Source organism: Rhagoletis pomonella, unplaced genomic scaffold (assembly GCF_013731165.1).
Source record: "Rhagoletis pomonella isolate Grant_MI unplaced genomic scaffold, Rhpom_1.0 Rhpom_scaffold_00002, whole genome shotgun sequence".
NCBI classification, from domain to species: Eukaryota; Metazoa; Arthropoda; class Insecta; order Diptera; family Tephritidae; genus Rhagoletis; species Rhagoletis pomonella.
Window position 1 is genome coordinate 40,615,118 of NW_023458556.1, and position 27,632 is coordinate 40,642,749.

General features: G+C 35.4%; 1 protein-coding gene across 3 annotated transcripts; it reads left to right on the forward strand.

The window, feature by feature from the left end:
• Window positions 1-21,668: 21,668 nt before the first annotated feature.
• On the forward strand, window positions 21,669-26,628 carry LOC118733597 (mediator of RNA polymerase II transcription subunit 15-like). 3 transcript variants are annotated; one of them, XM_036463056.1, is made up of 6 exons: window positions 21,669-21,694; window positions 21,944-22,077; window positions 24,327-25,215; window positions 25,278-25,570; window positions 25,629-25,821; window positions 26,186-26,628. In XM_036463056.1, the coding sequence occupies exons 3-6, from the start codon at window positions 25,161-25,163 to the stop codon at window positions 26,611-26,613; spliced, it is 969 nt and encodes a 322-aa protein (XP_036318949.1). In that variant the 5' UTR covers window positions 21,669-21,694; window positions 21,944-22,077; window positions 24,327-25,160; the 3' UTR covers window positions 26,614-26,628. The 3 variants fall into 3 exon arrangements, with proteins under 3 accessions (XP_036318949.1, XP_036318948.1, XP_036318950.1); XM_036463055.1 differs by lacking the exons at window positions 21,669-21,694; window positions 21,944-22,077 and adding an exon at window positions 23,166-23,381; XM_036463057.1 differs by lacking the exons at window positions 21,669-21,694; window positions 21,944-22,077 and adding an exon at window positions 23,838-24,092.
• The last annotated feature ends 1,004 nt before the right edge of the window (window positions 26,629-27,632 follow it).

The window sequence follows — 27,632 nt, forward strand, 5'->3', positions numbered from 1 at the left end:
CAGCTTCACCTGCCCAACCAGTCAACCAGCTGCAATCCGTCCTGGCCGGGTAATTGTGGATCTAATGGCGTGTGCGTAACATGTAATGAAACGGAAGATACAATTATACTGAAACTGCTTGCACTTATCGTATTTAATGAAATACCTTTTCGCACCACATATGGAAGGAGTGGAAGACGCAATAAAATACAATTGTACGTATGTAAAGGGAGCGAACTGTGCCAAAATGGAATTGATAAAAGATAGTTCTCCAAGATGTTTTTGTTGTAGGTACATACATACATAGGAATGTACTTACATACATATGTACATACACTTGCCATGCCCCAAGATTTATGACGGCTCGACTGTATTGGAGCGCTGCTTCTCGATCTGATTGAATGCCTGGCTTACTGACCAAATGGGTGCTTGTTTGGATGCTTGACTAACCGATTGTCTGCGTCTGGTGCTGATTTGGTAGCAAGATGAAATACTCAGCTCACTTCTATAAGCACTCCTAGCTTATTTATGTACATTGGGGTGGTCCAAAAATAAGTAAAGTCGGAATTTCAATGCTCTCGCCCCCTAGTATTGTTCTATACAGAAAAACATATATCTACCACCGTTTTTTTTTTTTTGAAATCAAAAAATATTTAGAGGCGCTCAAAGTTTTCCATTTCCAATTGTTTATTTAACCATTTTTTAATATAAACTATTTTTTATAGGGGTCCCAAAAACCCCAAAAAAATGCAATGGGGTTAATTCCACGAGCATTTTTTTTCATATAAAACGCATGCAAAACTTTGAGCTAGCTCTCAATATTTTTATGAAGTCGAAAGAAAACATAGGGATAGTTTTCCATATAGAACAATCCTATGGGGTGAGAGCGTACAAATTTGGACTTTACATTTTTTTACATTCATTTTTTGACCGCTCTAATGTACATACATTCATATGTAGATGTTTGCTTCTGTTGTAGCGAATGCATGGTAAGATTGATGGTAATCAATTATTGTTGTAGTTATTTGTTAAAATACGACTGCCCGTTGTAGTGGGCGTGCAGTGATCTATGGGAAATATGTTGGGTTGGAACTAGGACAAGGATTTGAGAAAAATGAAAAAATATATATTGTTTATCTATTTTACTCACACATTTATATGTATATATGTATGCTTGCATGTGTAGTAAAAAATAAAAAATTTCTTAAATTTCTTTTTTTCTAATTTTGACACTAACTCTAAACTGATATGGCCTGAAAGAATTTCGTGAGCACAACTTATAGCTGCTCTGAACTGGAAAGTACTTCTTCCATTCGATAGTTAAAATGCTTTATACAAGCGTGCCAATGTTCTTCATACCTCGGTCGCAATATTTTGCTTGTCTGGGAAAAGGGGTCTCGAAAATAAAAATCTTCTGCGGATTAAATGAGAAATGTAAATACTAGGTTGTTCGATTATTCGCCTTTTTTCCAAAACCGATTTCGAGTTATTCGAAAGATTGCAATTTGAAAAAAAAAAAAACCGTTCCCGATTTTAAAACCGAATTATCCGGATATATCTTACATAGATAGCTTTTATTTAGAAAAGAGCATAGCAAAACATGTTTAAGGTTTTTTTTAGATCAAAAGCCGTAGCCTAGTGCTTAGATCCGCCTACCGCCACTCGGGAGGCCCATATTTCAATGTCTGGCCCCAGCAACATCAAAAAATGCTTTTTTTTTTTAATAGCGGCCGCCCCTCGACAGACAATGGAAAACCTCCTAGTGTACTTCTGTCATAAAAAAGTACCGGATCGTATAGGATTTCCAGACAGATCTGGAATACCTACGGTCCTGTTAAAACCAGGGTTCGTGCATGCCGAAAGTATTGGCTGGAAGGATCCAGACTCAAGGGATGCAGTGGAACACTTTCTCTGCGAATTCCCGGGTCTTGTATGAGTGAGGCTAATAACACTTGACCAGCTATTTCTACGGAATACTTAAGAATGCGGTAGCATCTTGCAGTTTGATATATGTATTGAAATTCATCAATACCGCCATGTGGCTGGCGATTTGCAGGATTTTTGTGGTTTCACAATGGTTAAAATTTGTCAATTGTTTGCCCGCAGAGATACGCGCAGAGATGTTTTGTCCAAGTTTTATAATTCGAAAGGAGGGTTGCCACTTGTATAAAAAATCTAATCCTATTTGAATTATTAATTTAAATAGGTGTCTGTAAGCGAAAGATGTTGAAAAAGGAATTCTTGAAAATATTTTGAAAAGGGTTGCCATCCGCTTAAAAAGTTAATTTATACACAAGCTATGTATATGAAATTCTAAAATATTAGTGTCAAACGAAATAGTGTTAAGAAATTTTTAGTTTGATCATTTAGATTTTTTTTTAGATGTTTGAAGAGGGTTGCACCCTGTTGGAAAAGATAAATTCAAATGATTTAATATGTTATAGGCTCTATTGAAAGATGGGTATCAAATGAAATGGGTGCGAAAACAATTTATTTCTGAGCTGTTTTAAGGAGAGTTGCCACATTTTTTTTAAATAAATGCCAAACGAAAGTGATTTAAAAAGTGTTTAGTTTTATTTTTTTTTTAAATTAGGACTAAGTCTAATTAATTTAACATACGCACAAGTTAAATAAAATAGTAAAATATGAGTTTCAAGTGAAAGAGTTTTAAGAAAACTTTAGTTTGAAAATATTTTTCACCAGGGTTGCAACTTATTCGCAATGTAATATTTATCTAACTACATATAATACGCGAAGGCAATATTCGTAAATTAAAGGGTTTGGCCTATAAATGTACAATAAAGTTTTATTTTTTGATGCTTGTACTTTTTTAACGAAATTTTATGAAATGAAAAACCAACACTATGCAAGACCTCTCTTCACTCAGAAACGGCTGGACGGATTTGGATGAAACATTTGCAATATTTATTTAAGCTTTTGCATAGGATTGCCACCTGTTTAAAAAGTTAAATTAAATTTTGGTGTTTTAATGTCATGCGGTTTCTCTAGTTTTTTTTTATTTAGCATACATTTTGCTTACACAAATTCTAAACTGAAAATTTTTCGAGATTTATCTATGTATTATTTGTGAAAGAAGTAACATCGTCAAAATCTGGATTGCGAAGAATGTCGTATTCTAGCTCACAAGAATAAGATTAACTCATTTTTGGACCGGTATTTGTTGACAATCTATTTTTGACAGGTTTCAACTTCGAAAAACCTGCTTCCGCGCTGCCGTTTGTTACTACCATCGATAAATAAATATGCATAGCTGTTTTCGCATTGCAAAAAATGGATAGGGGATTATTTTGTAGAATGATTCTATATTTACAAAACAAAATCCACCAATTCACTTTTCACATCGCTCTAAAATGCATCAATGAGCTTGAATTCGTTTGCCTTAGAATCAAGATCTGTAGAATCCACCTTCTTCTTTAGCATTTTCTGAGACTATCACCTATGGATCAAAAGTCAAAAAACTAATTAGAACCTATCAATTAAAAATCACTGCGAGTATTTATAAGATACATACATGCATACAGATGTATTTCGTATTAAAAATTTTGTGTAGGTGCATGCCCTACTATTGGTGAGTGTGGCCCGAGAACAGTAAAATTCGCTGATCTTCTTTGCGAAGCTCCAGAGCATCTATATATTAATACGCTAACATAAATTTTGTCTCCGTTCGTTTGGCGATTCTACCGAACCGATTTCAAAACCAAGAACACCGTTGGAAAGGCATTTTTCCGTAGATGAGCAGAGTTTTTATGGTTTTACAATTGATTGAAAATTACCGTCAAAACCGTAGTTTAAACATTTTCTAATTGTGTATACATGTTGCTGCAACATGTTCAATTTAACATGTTTCGCCTGTTGTTTCACTACACATTTGAAATTAAGCTTTGAAATAAAGATAAATATGAAGATGAAGAAATGAATGAATGAAGATGAGGTCAAAAAAAGAAGGCAAAAGTGAAGATAAAGACGAAAATGGAGACAATGACAGATACATAAGAAGTAGGGTAACTGAAAGAGTAAGAACATTTCTTGAATTTATGAAGTGAAACTGCTTTAGCGGCAGTTGGTTGGTTGGGAGTAAATTGTCAAATTCAAGGGGAATAATGCACATGGAAATGGTGCTCAGCGGTTTAGCGGTTTGAGAATAAAAACAAAAACAAAGATGCCTAGAGGTACAGGCAAAACGAAGATCAAAGTAAATTTAAACACTTTAAGGTAAAGGTGAAGAGGAATATGCAAAAATAAAGATAAACATGAAGAAAAGGATGAGGATGAAGATCGATATAAAACTCGATATTTTTCACGATATAATAATCGATATTGTTATCGATAAAATAATCGATATTGTTATCGATACTGTTATTGATTAAATAACCGCTATTGTAATCGATATTATAATCAATATAATAATCGATATTGTTATCGATACAATAATGGATATTGTTATCGGTATAATAATCGATTAAATAATTGATTTTTTGATCGATTTCGTCATTTATATTGTTAAAGATATGTACAATAATCGATACTGATGACTGTTATATTTATCGATGAATTAATCGATTTTGCAATCTTTGTATTTTTCTATGTTTATGGATATTGTTATCGGTATTTTTATCGACACAGTTTTCAACAGGGTTATCGATATACTAATCGGAACATGGAATGTGATCACATTACATGACATCACATAACATTTTATCGCATGATATGAAGAGACATCACATGATATTACATCACATAATATAATATCACATCACACGATATCACGTGACATCACATTATATGGCATGACATCACATGACTTGACATCACATGATATGGCATCGTATGATATGACATGGCATTACATGACGTGGCATCACATGATATGACATCATATGGTATGACATCAGAGGATATGACAACACATGACATGACATCCTATCACATCACATTAAATCACGTCATATCTTATCACGTCATCGCACCTCATCTCATCTACGTAAATAGAAAAAGAAAAGAATAGAAGCAAAGATGTGAAAGATAAAAGCAAAGATGAAGACCAAGGTAAAGTTACCGATTTCAAAAACAAAAACACCATTGGAAAGGTAATTTTCTGTAGATGAGGAGAGTTTTTATAGTTTCGAAATTGGTTGAAAATCGTTGTTTAAAAATTTCCATATTTGAGTATGGTTGTTTTTGCAACCTGTTCAATTTAAGCTGTTTAGCATTTTGTTTTACTTCGTATTTGAAATTAAACTTTGAAATAGAGATAAATATGAAAATGAAGAAACAAGCGATAACGATGAAGACTAAAAAAAGGCAAAAGTGAAGATAAAGATGAAAATTGAGATAAAGGCGAAAATGGAGACAATGAGAATTACATAAGAATTAGGTTAACAGAGTTGAAATTTTCCGATAGGAATCGAAATAAAATCAGCCATAAAGGTTACTGAAATTTATCGAATCATCGAAGTTTATAATTATCGAAATTTATCCATGCTTATTAAGTTATCACAATGTATCGAATTATTCAAATTGATCAATGTTTATTGAGTTGTCGAAATTTATAGACACAAAGAAATGTATCAAGTTATCGATATTTATTGAATTATCATTATTTATAGACTTAACAAAATTTATCGAGTTGTAGTAATGCATGGAGTTCTTTCAACTTACAGAGTTATCGATAACTATTGATCTACTGAAATTGGTTGGTTCAACGAAGCGAAGTTTATGTAATTTTCAAAATATATCGATTTATCGAAATTTCAAGGTTATATAAGCTTATCGATTTATCACTGCTTATCGAATTTAATCGTCCTAACAGAGTGTAACGAGTTATCAAAATGTTTAGATAGTTTTCAAAAAATGTGGAGATGTCAAAAGTAAAAATTTATAAAGGTATCCAAAGTTTTTACATTTTTGAGTTATCGAAATTTATCGAGCCATCGGATTTCACAGTTATCGAAATTAGTCGAGTTGACGAATTTTGTTGAGTTATCGAATTGTAGTGTTCTTGAAATTCAACGAACTATCGATATGTATCAAATCATTGAAATTTATCGATAAACTTGAATGTATCGGGTCAATTCCAAGTCCTGCCGAAGTTCTCCAAAGACCTTCTCAGATAAAAAAAAAATTTAGTTACGATTTAGCAGAAGATTTTCCGGTTAGTTAATTTGTACCGTATAAGTTTTGCTACGTGTTAAGTTAGAAAACCTCTCCAAGGCTTCTAAAAATAGAAAAACTGTCGAATTTCGACAATAACTGGCACTCTAGTATCTACATAAATACCATAAGTTAGAATCATTAAACATAGCCTGACATAGAATACCTGTGTAATTATTAACCCTTTCGTTTGCCTTTGAGGCTGCATTGTTATTCAAATCTACAACAAATAATTGCAAATTTAACGCCCTGGATAATCCAACATATGTATGTACTACATACATTCCTATACATATACATGTGGACATAGGCGTTTGCTTCGTTTGACGTTGGTAAAAGAAACTAACTAAAACTGCCGCATTTTATTTGACTTCGTTGACTTACCAAATTATTTTCACAAAAATGCCAAAGTCACTGAAACAAAAGTCGTAGAGGTTGGTTGGTCAATACAGTAAAACTACAACATTCCTTGGAAAAAGGCAATGAGCACTATGGACGTGGAAAGTTTTCAGTACAAATGACTTTAACCTTCATTACGCGACTCGCACCCACAAAAACAGAAACGCATTTTCATGCAAAGAAGCACGCAGGTAAGTTGGCAGTTACAAGTTACATACAACATGCATACGCATTTAATTATGTATGTATGTAAGTGTATGCATGTTTTTATGAATACAGAGATGCACTCGAAATTTCCCCGAAGTTAATCCGTTCAAGTCGCCTTTTGTTGGGTTAAATATTTACCAACGTCAAGCGAAAATACCAAACAAATTCTCCTTTGTTTGGCACTTTATGTCAGCTTTTATATGTACTGACTTCTGTGTATAAACATAGTGCGAATGTATGTATGTATGCGCATTAGGGTGGTCCTCTAACGAACTTCCAAATTTGTTTTTTGCGGGATTTCTTGAAGTAAAGGTCAAAGCGACCTTTTCAGGCGGAGGCTAATGGGTTAAAATATTCTACGAAAATATTTCCCATGAAATTTTACTATATATGTCTTAAACTTTAATTTCGCTCAGACATTTATTTGAAAAAATTTTCCCACTTTTTTGAAAACTACTTAGGACGAAACATGAAAACTTTAGTAGGCCATAATATAAAAATACCAGCCAACCTTTGCAAATCCATCGGGTATTTTATTACTGGATATGTATGTATACTTTCAGAAAATAAAAGCAAAGTCCGAGCTGGTTTAAATTATCATAAAATTGGCGCACAGTGTTGTTATTGGCAGTTTCCTGAAGAGAAACCAAATTTTTGAGCGCTTTGAGCGACCTCTAAATATTTTTTGATTTCATAAAAAAAAACACTGGTATAATTTTTTTCGGTTTAGAACAATCCTAGGGGGTGAGAGTATTAAAATTCTGAATTCTGATTAAAATTCTTCTGCATTTTGGACCACCCTAATGTATGAATGTATATGTGTCACAATCCAAGATTTCATTTGAATTTCTTGAGCGTACAATATCTAAGCCTTTCGCCATTTTGCAGTCCATGGTGGCAGAGACTTCAAACCACAGTTCATGACAACGACACCTACTACATGCGTTAAAATTCAATTATGTACACACATATATGTAGATATGTATCGCCATGCGAATTTTATCATCAAAATTTAACTGGAAAATTTAAAATATTTTATGTGCTGCTGTTTCATTCAATGCGCTCCGAATACTTGCCTTAGTACATATGTACATAAATATATACCTATGAAAGTACATTTGTATATATGTATGTAAGTATGTACTTCCATGTATGCCTGCTAACTGCCACAAGCCACAAGCGCTAACATCCTTGGACACGGTACGCTCCCACAAAGGCCGTCAAAGAATGATCAAACATATAAAAGGAAATATTTTCTGGTATTTAAGTTGGTATTGTTTGACCCAGTGTTCCTTCACTATTCGGAAGTCTGCAATGTAATGACACTGCAGAAAGTCGTTTCATTAATTTAAGTAAGTAGCTCAGCGTCGTTGTTGTTATTGTAGCGATACTAGCAGGTTTAATCCTTTCATTGTGTCATACCAAGCCAAATTTTCACGCTGCACCACCTATGGTCACACTAAGCAGAGGTTAAACACCAACATTCCACCAACAATGTGCCCCGGGTACGGCAAAAAGGGTTTTTGCATCGTTATGCAGATTTGTTGTTAATTGGATTTATATGATTTTCACGTGTAATCCATATTCTGGCAGCAAATATTTTGCCACTTTACCGTACAAGCTGAAAGCAACGAAAGGATTATTTGTTGAGAAAAATCTGGGCATAATCTAGGGGTTTTCGACAATTGACTTGCCAAAGCCATATGGGAATTATTTAAACTAACGTTCTTAGTTATTTGGCAGAGAATGGCTGCTTGGTAGTTGAATGTGTATTTTCGTAGAATTTGTTTCAGTTTGTTTTAGATTAACCCTTTAAGCTCAAACAGAGTTAGGGAAATAACAAAAGACAATAGAAGAAGTCAACAAACAGCAAAGGATTTTTTTTTGCATGATTCGCAATGGATAATTGTAAAAAACCGCCCATCGCGTGGTCACTGGGTTGATCTTCAATCCCCTAACTAACGCCGGTATGTTGACTACTGTTTCGGCTTCGAGTTTGTAGACCTTGAACTTTCCAAACCCGTGGTTGACTTTCTTGACGCTCCTCGCTATAATGTCTAAGCTTTAGTTGTTGTAAAGCAAGACTACTTACCTGCATTGTTGTTCGATCTGTTTGCTCCGCATCGTGTGCTTTCCAATTGTAGATGGTTGTGCCTGGGCGAAAGAAAAAAAAACAAGGAGTAAACCCAGGCAATGCCTACATGTTGCTTTTCACTAGGAAGTACACAAGCCCACTCACCGCAGCTATGTGCCAAAGGCAATATGACACTGAAGCTAGGAGCATCCGCAAAGTATTTGGTCATGGTTCGGTTAGGTAAGCTGGCTGGCAATTGCGTGCCTGCTCAGAGCCCATTAAGGTCTGTAGCGTTACCAGACAAACTAAGACCGCATCGGATAACCAATCACTGAGTACCAATAGCAATGTTGAAGAACATCTAAGTCCTGTTGACAAATTGGCACACCTTTTTGTACCTTGCCTTGGCGGCGGTTTCCAGATTAGGCAGACAGCCTGCACCCAGGAGACTAGTCCGCAGTCTACGAAGGGCAGGACACTAGCAGAGCATAAGCTCCACTGTCTCTTCTTTCGATCTGCATCTCCTACAGATCTTGTCATTGATCAGAGCCAGTCTAAAGGCTCTAGGCCAGTAGCCTAGCGTCCTTACTATTGAGGGAAAGAAGAAAATTCGTGAGCTTCATGTCTTATGCTCTGCAAATAATCGTGTACACCTTGCAACCTAGCATTTTGATCCACACCTTTTGCGCCTTCCAAATCATGGACAGGTCGAAGTCCCTTTAATCGCTTGGAGGAAAATCGACACTTCTTCTATCAGCATGGTTTTTAACAGAGCTTCTTCTTGGCAAGCCTGACGGCCTGCTCGTTGCCCGCGAGGCCGGTGTGCCCCGGAACCCATCACGGATGTACGTCAGTACCAGCATGTAGCAAATCCAGAGCTGCTCTGTACTCTGTACGGTAGTAGCGCCTTTATCGCAGCCTGACTGTCGAACGACCTGTTTATTTGCTGCCGCCTTGAAAGTGTAATTCGGCAGCGCATATGTTCGCCTCGTCTGTATAGACATTCACCCAGCCCATAGTCATCATGCCCTCACGCCAGCCTTTCACCCATATAGGGGCTTCGAAGTTCATCCCAAGGAATAGATCCGTGATCATGTAGTCAATCCATCCGACTAAAGTTGACCCTATACTATTGACATCCTCAGGGTATTTTGAAGAAGCGATGTTAGGCTAATGGCCTATAGTCCTTGGGGTATGCGTTGCCCGTCTGCCCAAGTCCTCCAAGACTTTAAAACATAATTCAGCCGTGATTAGCCTTCAAATATGTTGCGCAACTAGGCCATGGCCTTCTAACTTGCCTTCTGCAACATCACAGAAAAGATGCCATCCAGACCCGTCGACTTATACTCAAAGCCCACTCCAGTCAGAATGGCGTCACCAGTTCTCTGGCAAGGCTTCCTCCTCCTGCGATGGATGCAGCAGCGTCAGGTAGACCACCTGGATTTTTGACAGCAGGAAAGTGAGCTTGTAACAAGATATCGAGAGATTCCTCGCCACATTGAATCCACTCGGAGCCTTCCTTTTTAATGAGTTCTGCCTGGGTTACACAACCCTTCTGCAGGACTTTCCTTACTCTCGCTGGATCTCTCTATTCCACTGCAGAAATACCGCCGTGAGTTTCTTTTCTCACTACTTAGATCCCTAGAAGATCTCTGTATTCATCCCAATACTCGTTAGAGTCAGCACCGCTGGTTAGGCTAAAAGTCCCCCTCTTGGGCATTGTACTGGACAAAAAGCTAAGATGAACACTGCCTTGGCAATAGAGATAATCGGGGTGCGACGCTTTGAGGCTGCGAGAAGAAAGTAGCTGTTGAGTAAGTTTCCTCCCAAAACTAACCACACCTAAAACCTGACGACTATCTTTAAATTCACAAACTCTTAAAAACTAGTCCAAAAAGTTGGAGATTGTACTGGCTAACCAAATTCTGCGTTAGTACTTACGAGAGCTGATTCCTATGCGTTTTTGGGCACCTTAAATTTAAAATATCTCTTAAGGTCAGAGTTTGTGTCGACGAGAAATAATTATGTACGTTTCTAAGTCGTCATTGGTTGTGTAGCCTCGGCATAAGCTATTAAAATTTTGTTGGACTGTTTTATGAAATGAAATAAAATGTATAAAATCACCTGTTGCACCTTAACCAACTGCTGCCACTTATTCTACATACATACGTACATAATATGTACTTTAAACTCTTATGTAAGTCACACATGTTGCAATCGAGTGAATTATTATGGAATTTCTGTAACTCCAGACACTCCTCCTCTACTAACTGTGCCACAATTGAAAAGCAATCGTCCATGGCTGGCTTGATTTCCAAGGAATTTTCTAATCTAACTGCTTTGATGCAAAAATCAAATTCCGAACTCAAAAAGAATAACGAAAAAAAAATAAAAACTAACGCAAAAAAAAACAATTAAAAAGACAAAAGCAATATGTGACACCAAAACGTTAAATGGCCACAAAAACTGCTAGCCATGCAAGTGAGTACAGATACAATACATATGTACATACATGTGTACATACAAACATATATCCCCATACGCGCAGCCACACAATTCTCATAAATTGGGTCGAAAACAATCGAAAAGGCGTACAATAAATTTCAATAATATACATTACTTTGTCTATTGGTCTAAGGCCGTTCGAATTTTTTAATTTATCGCCCGCCAACATGAAATAAATACTCATTGCTAACTGCTGCAAAACCTAACCAAATCCAAGTTTGTACAAATGTATCGAACAAGAGCCCACAAAATTAAAGTAAAAAATAACAACTACACTTTACAAAATTTTAGATATAAAAAAAAACATATGGTTTTCTGCGCACAGTGATATTTGGTCCCCAATTCGTGCCCATAAATCCAAAAATAAAGCATCGATTTTTGGGTTTGACTTTTGTTTAAGACGCGATTTCGTACCATATCTATAATATTGAAAGTTTTTCTGAAGATGATTTTTTTTTTTTATTAATTTTTTTCAGCCAATTTCGTGTAAGATACACGTAAACATGATTATATTAAAATTCAATAGCATTTGAGACGCTTTAATACAAACTTAAAAAAAAAAAAATATAACTAAATTTTAATTTCTTTTATTTCAGGCGCCGTATTGAACCAGCCATTTTTTTTTAATTGAGCGATTTCAAAAACCACTGTAAACCTGAATTAATGTGAATATACTAATTTTTAAAATTGTTTGCACAAAATGGGTATCAAGTATCACTGTGCTACGCCTTAAGAAGAAAATGCCCAATTTGTTGTACAATTTGTTACAAAGCCACAAGTGTCAATTTGTCTCTTGCTGTCATTGTTGTTGTTCTTTGCACATACGTACATATGTACATTAGGGCGGGTCGAAAATCTAATGTTTCGCAACACTCCTTGGCAATAGTAAAAATATGTTGTATCATGAAGTCAACAATAAGCCTGTAAAATATTCGATTTTTATTTTAATTGCAAGCGCCCGCGCATCAACCGCCAAGTGACACACAGCACACTAGTCGAATAAGACCGATTCTTGTTAAAAATTCTGGGTTCAGTAAAAAGCTTTGGTGCATGTTATTAGCTAATAAATCCGTTAACGCAAAAGATGAAATCAAATATAATTTCTCGCAGCCATTTATTTTGTCGTTAATTTCAAACTTATCTTTTATGAATAAAATAGTCAAAAGATGTAAAGAAGCTTTTTAATATTGCTGGGGTGCATTTAGGTCGCTGGTTAGAAATATTCCATTTTTTTTTTTTACTTATTATTTTTAGTCCGAGAGTCCTCAAAAAGATTTCCCAGAATATGTTAAAGACTATTGCATTTACCTAGATATAGTAATTTTTTTACATAATGGAATTAAGTAGAATAATTATATCTAAACATTTATTGCAAATTTAGAGACGACGATTGGATTTTGTTAATGTATATACATACTTATGTGCTTGAAACTACCATTAACTTATCAAACGATTCCTAATCTTGGACAATACATGTTTGACTTTATTCACCATGATTTTGAAACCTGACCAAATCGGCGTGAGCAAGTCTATAGTCCTTTTAATATCATATAAACATCCGGAAACCTAAAAACATTTGAAATAAAACTCGTCAAATTTTTTTACATTTTTCACTTGGTTGCTGAAGTAATGAAGAATTGAAAATTCATAAAGGAAAATTATGGTTTTTCTAAGTTTTATCTTAATATCTTAAAAACTTGTAGTCTTATTGAAAAATAGTATAAATATGAACGTGAGATGCCAAATTTAATAACCTTTAATTTGATGCAAAATGCATACACTTTGAATCAATCGCGCGGGCTAAAGATAAGTTTTAAACTAATGGCCAATACTATTGGCTTAGACCTAAGACAACATAATATTACTATTACAGTACGATCAAATGCCTTTTTTTGCCCCGCATACAAAAGCGACCCAGCCTAATGTAAATAGAACGCAATTTACAAGGAATTGTTAGAAGACAATACTAAATTGTTTTTATATATTTATGTATGTATCTATGTATGCATGAATAACATTTAAGCGTGCAATAACATTTCACTGACGCACTTGTGTCTGCATGGCATACTGGTATGTTCACTTGTGTAACAAGTGCAATAAAACAACAAGAATTTTCCATGATCTATACTCGTTCTATTCTCCGCCAACCGATTGGGAATGACATAATTTCTGCTTTGTTGCCGCTGCATTGTCTATGCCTGCAACACGCCTTTGATTGTGCCGCACCCTTCTGTGCCGGTGGCAGTGGTTAGTTACCATCTTCGTCGGCAAATGGTTAAAAAAGGACACAAATGTAATCGAAGAAAGCCGATTGTTTCCACGCCGTCTTTTGTACTATTCGACATTGTTTAGCGCCAAATTAAACTGTGCGAAAAAATGCATTCGTTTCATTGACGTACATATGGACACATACAGATTTTCAATATGGTATAACATAAAGCGCGCATAGGGACATTGAATGGTAGGAGATTTCACATTTGACGTTTTTATTACTCAGACTTGTTATCGAATTTACAACAGATCGGGTCATTCCGGGTTTTTAAAAAGGTAATCCCAATAAGCCAAGTTAACGAATACTTCAATCTGCTTTAACGAGTGCTTTTCGAATTATGCTGATCATTTCGATGCTCTTACAGAGATGGTTATTTTAATCGAGACAGTCTCGATTTTTAGCTTTCTAGGGAATTTCGGGATACATTTCATATGTAGGTATATATTTGTATTAGGATATGGTCAATGTTTGTGCAATATTTTAACTAAAGGCTGGATAGCACGATTGGGCATTAGGGATGGAAAAGTCGACTATGACTTTAGACAAAAATCGACTTTTGGCTGAAAAACTCGACTTTTAGGAATTTCGCTCTGTCACCTCAAGTCGCCAAGAATCGACTCGCAAAACGATGACTTTTCGACTTTTGTATACTTATTTGATTATATTTGATGGTAACATTACATATTACCTAATTTTTAACTTTAACATCTTACTGCAGTAATGTAAGCCCAATGTTATTTATTTCTTTTATCAGTATAAATGTATTATGGCAACAATGCCACTTAAATTTTGTAATATGTAAACTATTGCAATACAGTGTTTGAACAAACGGCATTCAGCAATTTATAAATCAGTCTATGAATAAACTATATATATATGGGATTTTCTTTATCATGTGCATTCTAGGGATATCAGTGATAAAAATAAATCGATGTATTTACATATATGATTCGATGCATCGAAATTTACATCGATATTTTAATACTATATTGCGATGCATCGGAGGGCTATACATCGATGCATCGACTATTTATACAACAAGTGGAGAATTTTCGATGCATCGAAGCAACACATCGATATTTTCGATGCATCGATGTTTTTCCGACATGCCTAGTGCATTATTTTGTAAACGAGCGGCAAAAAACGCTCACCCCGGGGGAAATTTACTTTGAGCTACATATTTAAGCAACCTTGTTGGTATCTTGCAAGAAACGTGTGATTAATTTAATGCGATTTATATGCATATGTACAAAAACCAATGGAAATGAGTAATTTTGCGAGGTATTTGCGTAATATACAATATCAGCATATATATATTTTTTTAATTAACTCTTTTCTCTTCCTTTAGTTTAATTTTCTTTTAATCCTTAAATTTGATTGTTTGTGTCTTTCGAAAGACTATGGTGAGTTAGAAGACTCCGGTGAGTTGAAAGATAGTTAGCAGAATTGCTCTGATAGTCTGTCCAATAGTCGTTTATATGTATGTATGATCAAATTTGGCTTATAATGTCAATTATTATAAAATCCTTTTAACCTGTTTATCTTTTTAGAATTAAAACAATAAATCAGTACAGTTAAAAGTACCTGTTCATACTTTTTATTAGATTGATGACATTTAAGAGCGGTGTCGAAACTATTAACGACTACTCCGTGCACCCGCAGAGATCAATTCTGGTATCCAACAGAGCGCCTTCTGTGTAAATTGAAGCAATAGATGTTGTGCCGCTAGCTACTGCTTGTGAAGGCGCTCACCTCAGGTGCGGCACCTAACTAGAGGCAAGAGGATGTTTCAGAAATTTGTCAATAAAAAAAAGAAGAATTCGCATTGGATTTTTTACTTTACTGACTACTGTTTGGTTTTTGTTTTCCTCATTTTAGCGCTATTGTATACCTACATATATATGTACAAAATACATACCTTTTGTGTATAAAGTTAGAAGGCGTGTGAAATACTTAGGGCCAATTTCAGATGTGCATTTTAAGTGCCGATAAAGTAAGTTTAAATGTAAATATAATCTCAATCAAAGCTCGTTTTTTAATCACCCCGTAGGCGAATCTCAGATTATTTATTAGCTGTCAAATTAGTTGTGCTTGTTATTCTCACATCTCAAGAAAAAGTTAAGTTCCTTCTCTGTGCCACCGTGATCACTTTTTCTGCTATATTAAGCAATTTAAATATATTTCAACTTAATATTTTTTTCATTGCTAGCGTCCATTTTTTTTTACTTTTACATTTAGCATTTCTCCTCATCTTAGCAGAAATAATCGATAAAACTAGGTTGGACACAAAAAAGTTATCGGTTTAATCTGAGATTATTTTATGATTACAGATTAATGAGGGACGAATTTTGTATGGCTAATCTAATTTTCTAACTACAGATTGGGGAGTAGAGCTTAATTAAATGAGGATAATCTACTTATATGTATACATAATTTAGGATGTCAACGCTTTTTGAGAATTTCAGCAGTGCTTGAAGCCCAAGTGTTGTCACATCTTCAAGATTATTAAACTCTGGAGCTCCGAGATATTTCAATCGTGTTTTTGATACAGCAGGACAATGGCATAGGTATGAGCTTATAGCCTTAATCGCTGCTTGAGTATGTACGTATATGTTATCTTTAGAGTTATTTTCAATCATTGAGTAGGCTAGCTCAGCGGCTTTTCTCACTGCGAAAACCTCTGCCTAAAATATACTGCAGTGATCCGGCAACATGATGGGCCGACGAACATTAAGTTCTGAGCAGTACACTCCCGCTCCTACTCCATCCATTAGTTTTTGAGCCATCTATGAAGAAGTAAAATGTCTTCCGGCTAGGCTTCATGCCTCTACGCCATCCGTTTTGTTCAATAGTAACCCGATGGTGGCTACATACCCTTTGGATATTGAATGTTTCTTTGCTTGAATTCCCCTATTACAATCAGTCTCCCCGCGGACTTAGGGCAAGGGATAGACCCCAAGTAATACCTAGCATTTTTTTGCATGGGTAGAGGGCATTACTCGCTTTCTTCACTCTGCCCTCCACATTGTACCTCCACAACAGTTTGCAGTCCAGGATTAATCCTAGGTACTTAGTGGGGTCTTTTGGTTTGAGTTCAATGCCGTTCTGTTTAGGTAGCTTCCACGCAGGAATCTTCTACTTTCTTGTAAAGGGTAACATATCCCTAAACCTTCGTGAGTAGTCCATTGGTGTATAGTTTTGAGAGCTCCATTCATTATATCACTTATGGTATCTAGATATTTTCCGGTCACCATTACAGCAATGTCACCAACATATGCAATTAGTTTGGGTGCCCATGTTCCACCACGTGGATTTGCGTTTAGTGCGCACCGTAGTAATTAACACCACATTCTTTTTGATCTCAGCGTGCATGTTGAGCTCTGTTAGCTCGAATCTTTTCCCCTCTACAATGTTCCTATAGAGATCCCAGTTTGTGTTTCTTGGGTTCCTCAGGGTCGTTATTTCGGGATTTGGGGAGAAAACAATATTAAATTCGATGTATTCATGATCAGAGAATGATGGTATATCTAACACCTTCCAATTATCTGCTCGTATCGTTTTATTTGTAAAAAGCGTTATATCTAGAACATTCTCTAAGTGGGTCCCTCGTATGTTGGCTCAGTACCTCGGTTTGCTACCTCTAGACTACTTTGAATAATAAAATTGAGTAGAGACTCACCTCTTTCTTTGATGACCGCGCTCCCCCAAACAGTTTGATGCGAGTTTGTGTCGGATCCTACCACCAGCGCTTGCCTCCCTTTGTCGGCTAATTCCATCAACGTCTTGAGCTTGGGCGGGGGTTCATCTGCTTCATGGCACATCATTCTTACCTTTTTGTCTGCACTCGGGGTGTACGTTACGTAATTTTGTGAGATCTTGTTACCCGAGGCTTTCCAGGGCTCTTGGGCTAAGGCCACATCGTAGCCGCCCCCCTCTAGGTAGAGGAGCAGCTCGGCTGAAGCGACTTTACTTTTGTGGAGGTTTCAGCATTTAGCTCCGGTTTTCCAGCTCACCCCCCTCCACATCACGTAGGTTTAGAGTTGCGTCCAAGATCTCGTCTAGGCCTAGATCCTTTTCCATCTCTCCCGTTTTGAGCGTTTTATCATTGTTGTCAGTTAGGCGGCGTTTCTTTAGGCGAAGGAAGACGCTACCCATGCCCCACGCCATTTTTTCAATCCTTTTCTAAAGAATGCCCCCTGCCGTCTTGTTGATTTGGAGGATGTCATCCTGTGCATTCTCAGCGTCTGTTGCCTTAGCGACATGTAACAACCTCCAATGTAGTCGTCACATCGGGATTTTGCCGTTGTAAAAAGCGGAGTGCATGCCCCGGATTTACCGTGCGAGGAATTAGTACCTTCGCCTTTGGTATCGATGAGATGCAGCTCCTGTCGACGATTTCCAATGATGCCCCCTCCCACAGGCTTTGAAGCGTTTTAGCTGGGTCGTCCTTGCATTTGATGATCTTGACTCCCCCAATCCAGGCCTTACAGCCTCGCCCTTATGCTTCGGCCTTTTTGCAGGAGTCGAGGCATCGCTCTCCAGGGAGCGTTGCCTTTTCATTGCGGCCGCCTCAAACCGGTTCGCGAACATCGGATCCGAGGAGTTAAATCTTTCTCTTGTTGCGAAGTGAGCTCGCCCACTTTCCATTTCCGACTTAGCCCAAGCCAGTCGTTCTTCCTCCTCCTTCGTCAGACTGGACTTTTGGCGGAGTCTCTCATGAACTTTGAGGGCTGCCTTGTATCGCGCCTTCGCCTTCATCCCCTCCTTACTGGGCTTGAACCTAGGCAGTGTAGCTACTTAAAGATTTTACTAAGTTATACTAAAATTTGATGGCTATAAAATTGCTTACTCAAAATAGCAATTAATTTGAAAATTTTTAAATTTAAAACCTGCAAATTGCAAATATGTTCGGATATGCATCATCAAACAAATTTTTCGAATGCCGAAAAAAAATAATCATCACGTGCACCCTGCAAATTTGCAACCCTTTGCAAGCGTTTTTTTCCGTAGCCAAGTCAAAAAGCCTGCGTTTATCGCGCTATCTGTGGGGCATTAGTGTTAAAATTGGAAACATACATTCAATAACAGTGTTCGGACTCTACTCCGATAAGACGATTTACTTCTTTTATTGAACATTTTTTTAAAACACCCTTTCTTTCCTCAGCCTGACTGACTGACTTCAAAAATCTGTTCGGTTCAAAAGTCTGTCCGCCATCTGTGGGTCATAAGCGTCAAAATTAAAAAAAAAAATCGTTCCCTACCAGTGTTTGGACCCAAGCTCGGATCAGATTAAATTTACTTAGGCTTTTGAAAAAATTGGAAATCGACTCCTCTACTCCGCTTGACTTCATATCTCTTCCGTTTTTTCACTCATTTCCTGCCCCTCTCACCCCAGTTTCAGTAAAAAATTTAAAGCAAAATCTCAGTCATAAAAATAAACTCGATCATAGAAATTAGTCAATAAAGTAACTTCGTTTTATTTTGATTCATGGATGTAAAACTTGGTGGATGCAGAACTTAATTTAAGTTGTTAATTAAAATTTGTGTAGAAAGAAATTTGTATAAGGTAGAATCTAAATGTGTATCCTTACTTTGCCTCGTGTTCTTATTTTTGTGTGTATAGAAATTATTTAAGTCATTCAATTAATGTCGAAAGCGAAATAAATAATGCAAATCTAGTATCGAAAATTTGTTTTTGGGCGATTTTTTAAGCGATTTAGTTCTGAATCGAGTTTGAAGAGTCCGAACACGTAAAAGAAGAAAATACATAGATTTTAACTATAAATGGGGCGCGCAGTGTACAAAAAATATCTTCGGATGAATGTTTTATTGTTTGCCGGTGGTGGTCTCGACTGACCGCTTAACCAAGGTAGGAGCCACTGTAATTTAATGTAGTTTGGAAAAATTTAAACTTGTCACCCTGCAATTCAATGACAACTAGATGGCACTGGAAGCGTTTTATTTCCCACTTCTTGCGTCAATTAGATCTAATTTCGTATCCGGTTTTCTGCTTTGTTGCAAGGAAACACATAAAATGCATGATGCAATAATAGGTGGTATCAGATGGCAACTTCTCGCTCTAATTGACTGCCTTAAGTGAAACAGTATTACTTCTTTTACAATTCTTTGCCTAATAGTTGAATTTTTTTTTCATTTTTTCTCAGTATACACATTTTGTTTTCTCAAAAATGTATTTTACTTTATTTTATTTTATTTCATTTCATTTCATTACGAATATACTATAAAAAAGCAAATTTTCTTTAGAAGAAAATATTAAATTTTATATTTTTCCCTCAAATAGGGATTCATTTCTTCCCGTTTTTCTTCTTATTCTACTGAGCTAAGGCAGTGTCAAATCGAGCTGTCACAACTGATACCACCTTGTATTATTGCATCATGCATAAAATGGGAGAACTTTTAAGGGCCGGTTGTTCAATGTCGGGTTATCACTACTTGCCGGATAAACATCATTATCGACGTTATCGACATCATGCTTATAACATATGATGGATAAAGCAGTCGTTGCATTTAACCAGAGCTTCTATCTCCGATTAGTGCTAATCAGACAGCGAACAACCGGCCCTAACACTTTCCCACAGGGTGGTCATTTGTAAATAGAATTTTAAGTGTTGCCAGTAGAACTCATATACATACTGTGCACACTTGCATTGGGAAAGCGCAAACTTTTTTCTCGAACGAAAACAAAACTTTATTCAAGCTAAACATATAATATGCATAGATATCGTGGTCGACATAATGATATGGTTCACCCTATATTGATAAGTTTTGACCATTTATTTTGTATTATTTATTTTAATTATTTTTTTTATGACAACATAACTCATTCTATATCAAAGACCCTATAAATACATTTTCAAACTTTGTACAAAAATAAAGTCAACAAAGATTGATTAAAATTTTACACATTTCCACAATTTTTATAAACAAAAAATGGCAAAAATCAACGATATTTTGTAGCCAGTTCGAAATTCCACTTTATTATACTACTTTTCTTAAAGCTCTGGCTAAAAAGTGTGAAATTTTAGTGAAACCTTTTTGTTTTTTTTAATTCTGTACAAAATTTGAAGATTTGGATTTATATGGTTTTTATTATAGAATGAACTATATTTTTATAAGGAATTATTAAAACTTAATATAAAAACCTAAATAAATAGTCAACACTTACAAATACACCGCACGTTTTATAATATAACGAAGTATTTCAAAATAAAAATTTTTTGAGAAAGACATATATCTTCGCCATATTTGTGAAGTTTGATTATCTGTTAGACTGAACATATTCTACTTATCAACCTTATTAAGTGCATAATTAAATCTCCAAAAACGTAAGTTTTGAGTTACATCTCTATATTATTAAACGAGAGACATGGCGACCTTATCCTTATGTTGCGCACTATGTATAAAAGTGAGACTTTGTTTAATCCCAACAAGCAAAATAAACTTAGAGTAGATTTTTTAAACAACGATTATTCTTGACTTATAAAACGCTTAAAAAAGGCGTAATATAATCGAAACGGAACCTTATTTATAAGCGTATGAATATAAATTTATATGTTTTAAAAGGAAAGTATTTTTTCTTGGTTTTATCGTAAATACTAGCATTTTACTTTTAAAGTCAAGTGATTTATAAATATTCGGTGTCAACGCAAGGTTAAATTGAAAAACTTTAAATAAACTTAATACTAAAAACACGTATTTAATATAGCACGCTTACTTTAAGTTACTTTACAAAACACTTAAGGTACAATTCCACAAAGATCTTCTCAGACTTTCAGCTACATAATTCAGCCATTGCTGAAAGTCTGAATAGCTTGTTGTGGAGTTGTACTCTTACAGAAGTGCTTGTTAGGATTCTATTAAAATTTCATTAAAAAATCAACTAAGCATTATTTCAAATTCATTTACAGTTCACTTTTAGTTTTAACGCATCAATTTTGTTGCAAGTGTGGCAACTCTTGTGATTTATACTTATATGGACATCTCTGTTTTACTTGTGGCTAGCAGGGCCATTGGGTAGATCCGCCATTTTGTTAGTGTGTGCGCGAACATGGTCGTGGCATTGCAGTGTAAGTGGCGATAGTGCTCAGATAAATAGAATTAAATACACGTTCAAATCTATTAAAATAATAATTATTTGGCGCATTTTATGTAAACAGCGTATAGCTTAAATAATATGTGAATTCTTAAGTAGAAAGAACTCGAAAAATATTGGTATTTCTTGTCGCGCTCTGTTACGATTTCGGTTCGATTTTCTCTCGGGCGAGTTCGTAAGCGTGAGTGCATCTTTATACATAATTCGTCGTGATTTTTCGCAGCTCGTTGCTATGCCCAAGAACTATGAATATTATTTGTGTGAAACTTTATTCTGATCGACGAAAATAATTTGACTTAAATATATTCTGCAGTGTATTTTACGCATTTTAATATGCGTTAACTGCATCGAAATGGGGTAATTAAGTGTATTAATAGCATTATAAATATCTTCTAAAACTCGTTGATTTACTGCTCATACGATTCGGAAACGTTCGCTGTGTGTGTACAAGCGAGTATATGCATAAAAATTCGTATCTTGATACTCGCTGTTCACTTATTTATGTCAAAATCGAAAAGGTAGATAGAGAAAGAGTAAAGTGATAAAAATAAATCGAGTGCGAATTTGGGAGAAATGCGTTAGAAGAATCGACTATAGCTGTGAAATGTGTGTGAATGTTCCACTGGCATACTCGTTGCTTATTACTCAAATACTGTCTCTTTTAGCCATCGGGTCGTCATTGTTCATGAACCGAATATATCCGAAGTTTGTATCAATTTTTTCTACACTTGCTTTACGATGAGAAGTGGTGCCAATAATTGAAAATTTGTAGTTTCGGTGCTTGGGCTTTTTTCTGTCCCTTATTGGGGTCATCTTAAAGATCTCGAGCAGATAAAAAATTATATAGAAAATTTTGGGCAGTATCAATAAAAATTAAGCAATTACTTCTTAAAACTTCAGAACTTTTGCTTGTTTTGTTCAAATAAATTTAAGACAAAGATCTGAAATTTTAAGAAAAAGCAATTGCTTGGTTTTTTTTTCATACGCTCCATTGGGTTAATTAAAATAAATTTAAGATTTGAAATTTTGAGGTTAGGTTTTTTTCATAAATAAATAAACTTTGAAGTAAAATTGCATTTCCTTTATTTTTTTATTTTACTATTGGAGCAACTAATCCACAACACAGGCCATAGTAGTTATAGTCAAAATAAAGTCGACCCCAAAATTATTTGCAACGGTTTTGACAGATAGCCCACTGAAAATTTGACAAAAAGGTAAAATTAACTTTAAGACTTTATTTACTATAACTATGGGTCTTTATGGTATAAAGATAACTGGCACTTAAACTTTTTCATGGCAATCGATCAAGGTGGTATGCAAGAAAAATCCCTCAACTCTTTGTCCGGGACAAATCGTATAGGGCCGGCAACATTTGCATCGCGCTGTTCATCGACTCTCCTAAAATCGCACTCGACTTAAAATTTCAGTCTTTCTTCCTAGTTCTGTCGTTACTCGTTCGCGAATTCAGTTGAGTTTTTACTGCTGCGGAGCAAACCGACTGAATTTTAGTTTTATTGTTGCGAAAAGAATTTGAAAAATTGTCAAAAATCCAAGAGAAATGTAAAAATTATATAGATAAAAACCAAAATAATAAAAAATAACGAACTTTAATTGAAAAAAGTTTGCCCGGCAAAATACAATGTTTTCAACAAATATCTAAAGTGAGCGAAATGTCCAAATTTTTTTTGTAATAATATACATTTTTTTCTGTAATTTCGGTTTTTTTCCAAACATTTTTGCGATTTTTTCTAATCATAAAAATTTTATAAAACAAAAATTCTGCAAATAGAAATTTTCGATACGACGTGAAAACTAGCGACAAAAAATTTCAGTCATTGCTTGTCTGTTTTTCTTTCTTTTTCCAATACTGCTCGCACTCGTTGGCCGAGGCGGTCACCATGCAAGTGTATAGGTGCGAGAAACACACTGACAATTCGCGTTCCGTACACTGTTTTGTGAGTGAATCGCTCGGTTTGTGAAGGAACAAGTTAGCATATAGTCGAGTCTTGTAGAGCCAAAAGTCCGTCAGTAGAAAAGCAACGAGTGGTTAAGAAAGAAACGAATGAGTGCGGTTTGTTAAACCAAAGAGTTATCACCGCCAATATGTTTGTCCTATTCTCGCATTAAATGAAATAGCGTTCATATGTATACGCTTCAACTAGCGACAAATTAATGATCGCTTATTTGATGGAATGAACGAATAATTGGCACGAAAGTGTGAACGGGCAGTCGACAGTCGGCTGAAAAGAAAGGTGAACGAGTCGAAGAGAAAATCTTTGCCGTTTGTCATTTAGCTCTGATCATTTTAAGTTGATTATTTCGAGGAAATTTTATTGGGCGAGATCACTGCCATATATTTACAAAATAACTTGGTAAAATTACGAAATTAATACACTAAAAATATGAAAAATTAGTGTACGTAAAAGCAAAATTAAACCAAGGAGTCAACTCTCACTATGTTCTCTTACTGCATCAAGCATCGAAACAAACAAATAGACCAATTTCCGAATTTAAATCATATGGACATGAAAATAATTACGAAATCAATGATTCTAATTAAATAGATATATAAAAATTCTAAAATCTTTCTTCTACTTCATTTACAGTTGATGTGCAATTAAATATCGTTGGAAAATTTATTAATGCAAAAAAAAGGCGCAAAAAACATGTACTCGAAGAAAAACAATGTTTGATTCGAAAGATGTTGATGGTTATAATCGTCGGCGTTTAAAATGGTGATTGAACGATCACTGCAAAAGCAGGAAAGTGTCAAGTGCCAATAAACAAACGAACGAGATATATGTGAACTGGGAATTTGTTAGCTTACAAATTTACATCAATAACTAAAAAAAAAAGAAACACAAACAATTCACCTTAAGCGAGAAGAACTATAGAAAGTATACTATAATAAAAGGTATAAAAAGCCGAAAGTGGTCGGCCTACCTTTGCGACTTCTGACACAAAATGAACTCGATCGTAATCGGCAAAAACGCTTTAATTCAGTTGGAAAATTTTGTAATTGCGTGGAAGCGATTTCAAAGAGTGCAGCCATTTCTAATAAATATTCAGAAAACCAGCCGAATCAAGCAAGGTACCCAGGCTTGGAAAGTTGTAAAGCTTTCTTCTAATGTCACCCCTGGTGCAGCGCAACTATCTGCAACAGTGACAAGTGGCGGTGTTTTGAAAATAAGTAAACAATTCGTGGCAAAGTCTTATGTCCCCCCACTAAATGTAGCGGCGTTTGCAAACTTTGTCAAACTCATCTATTTTCAACATTAACCTATTACAAATAAACTTGACTTTTCATTGCAAAATTTATAACAATTGTAACAGCAAATAAGCTAACCCATCTATACCTATACCAAGTGAAAAAGTGCGTATAATAATACGCGTATAAGGCTATTCAATACCAAAACAAGAAGCATAACAACGACGTCTGAATGATGGCAGATCATATGGATGAACCTCCGCAAAAGCGGACTAAAATGGATCCGAGTAAGATGATTGAAAACTGTATACAAGTTGTATTATTTTTTAATTTGTTTTATTTTTTCCAGCGGACTACGTCTCCGTTTTAGAAGATGATCTGCCAGATGAACTTGTTACTGGTAACAGCAATTGGCCAGATCCTCTTAGCAGTGGTGGAGGACCTGGCGGTCCAGGATCTGGCCTTGGTGTCAATGTGGTTGGCGGTCCTAATAAACCACCTGCACAAGGCCCTGGGCCAGGTGGACCGCAAATTAATGGTGGCGGCGAAGATTCCACTGGTGTGGGCGGCAATCAAGTCGGCGGTAATCCTTTACGTCAAATGCAACATCATCAACATCTGCAACAATTATTGCAGCAACAAGTAATACTAATGCTTATCAGATCTCATCAGCAAAAATTATAATATCATCTCGTTACAGGGTAACAAGAACATGGGTATGATAGGTAATCCTATGGGCGGAGCTGGAATGAACCAATTGGGTAGTAAATCACCTAACTTGCAATCACCAAACGCAGCTGGCATGCAAGTAGTTGGTGGTCAAATGGGCATGGTCAATTCGATGGCGATGTCTATTTCTAATAATGGCGCTCAAGGAATGAATACGATGCCCGGTAAGCGATTAGACTTTCATATATCTTATATTCTTATATCAATTTAAAACCCCTTATTGGTTTAGTAAGCAAACACACATATTTACTGAGAAAATTTCAACTCATATATTTCAAATGTATTTGTCGTTTTTAATATCTAAAACAAAGGAAAGTAGAAAAAATTACTTTACACTCTTCTCATTTAAAGCTTAATTTAATAGGAGCATATAAGCATTTTAAAATATATTTGAAACTATTTACTATATCTAATTATTCAAAAACATGTAGATAATAAACTATGAAAATAGGATAATAGAATTTCACTTTGGTTACAATATTTTACTATATGCACTTCAAAATCAAAATAATAATTTTTTCTCTTTAGGCATGAATACAATTGCTCAAGGCAATATTGGAGGTATGGTGATCACCAATAGTAATTTGGGTGGTCTTGGTGGCAATGCGGGAATGGTGAACACATTGAAACAACAAATAGGCGCTGGAGCTGGCGGTATGATGAGCGCAGGGCCAGGCGGTGTGGGACCTGTTGGAAATATGGGTCCGGTCGGTGGTCCTAACCAAGGAATGCATTTAGGTGGCGGACCCGGTCATCCGCAGGGTCTACAAAATGGACCGATGATGGGCAGAATGGTCGGACAACATATGTTACGTGGTCCCAGTCCACATTTAATGGCTGCTAATGGACCTGGCGTTGGTCCAGGAGGTGGTCCTCGAATGCAAAATCCAAATATACAAATGGGTAAGTTTTCTTTTCTATATAATGTAAATCATGCAAGTTTTAAACATATGTAGTACATTCAGCGCACAACGATTCGACCCGTGTGTTTATTAGTTTTTGGGAACACGAATTTATGTGGTTATATAATATAATTGCCTTTTTGAAATTTAATCAAATTGATAAGTTTTGAAACTTAAGTAAAGTTTATTTCATGCAATACATTGATATTACAAAAGAAAAATACCAAGACTGTATAAACGATAAGTAATATAAACAGCTAATAGTTTTTCGAGATTCTCGCGCATATTACGGTATCCGACGGGTTCCATCCGCACGGATCTTATCATCCACGTTTCTTTTTTATGATAGTGCGACTCGGATTAGATCCGTTGGATACCCTAGTAGGCATAATTAATAGTAATATCTGCACCAATTTAAAAATTCGGCTTCAAATCAATAGTCGATATGATCCAGTCATGTTTATTAAATTATGTGTTGAAAGTCGTTGTTCTGATTGTGGAATACATATATTTCAGATCTCACAACATAAAATAAAAATTAAAAATAAAATAAAACTTGATGCTCTCCATTTCAAGACAACCGGTAGGTACGGGAATGTTTTTTAATTTCGATGAAACTGAAATATGTTGTAGCGTTGGTTCAAATAATGAGACCCGCATTTTTTTTTGGTTAAAAAATATTTTTTGGACGGCTTATAATCAGGGGAAATTTTTTTGTCAAATGCCCATAACTTTGTTAAAAATTATTGAATTTCTATAATTTTTTCATCATTAGTTTTACAAATTTTTGATTTTTTTTTTAAATTTTTGCGAAGTTAAATTATGCAAAAACTATATATTTTTTTCTTTCATACTTTTTCACAAGAAAATAGGCGCTTTCTAGGTGAATCCTTAGTAGCACTTTTTCTTTGGAGATGATTTTTTATTTATTTTTGTAAATAAATTTTTGAAGTACATACACAAACGGTTATTATTTATTATTTTTATATTACCAACATTTTAGTGAAAAATGGTGGAAATTCACTAGATTAGGGAATTTGAAAAAAATGCTAAAATATCGCTTTTTATCTAAA

Bases quoted from the DNA above. Each gene is read 5' to 3' on its own strand.
- LOC118733597 (XM_036463056.1), top strand. From the start codon at position 25,161: ATGATGGCAGATCATATGGATGAACCTCCGCAAAAGCGGACTAAAATG. The intron at 25,216-25,277 runs GTAAGATGATTG...TATTTTTTCCAG, and splicing joins GCGGACTAAAATGGATCCGA to CGGACTACGTCTCCGTTTTA. The intron at 25,822-26,185 runs GTAAGCGATTAG...TTTTCTCTTTAG, and splicing joins AGGAATGAATACGATGCCCG to GCATGAATACAATTGCTCAA.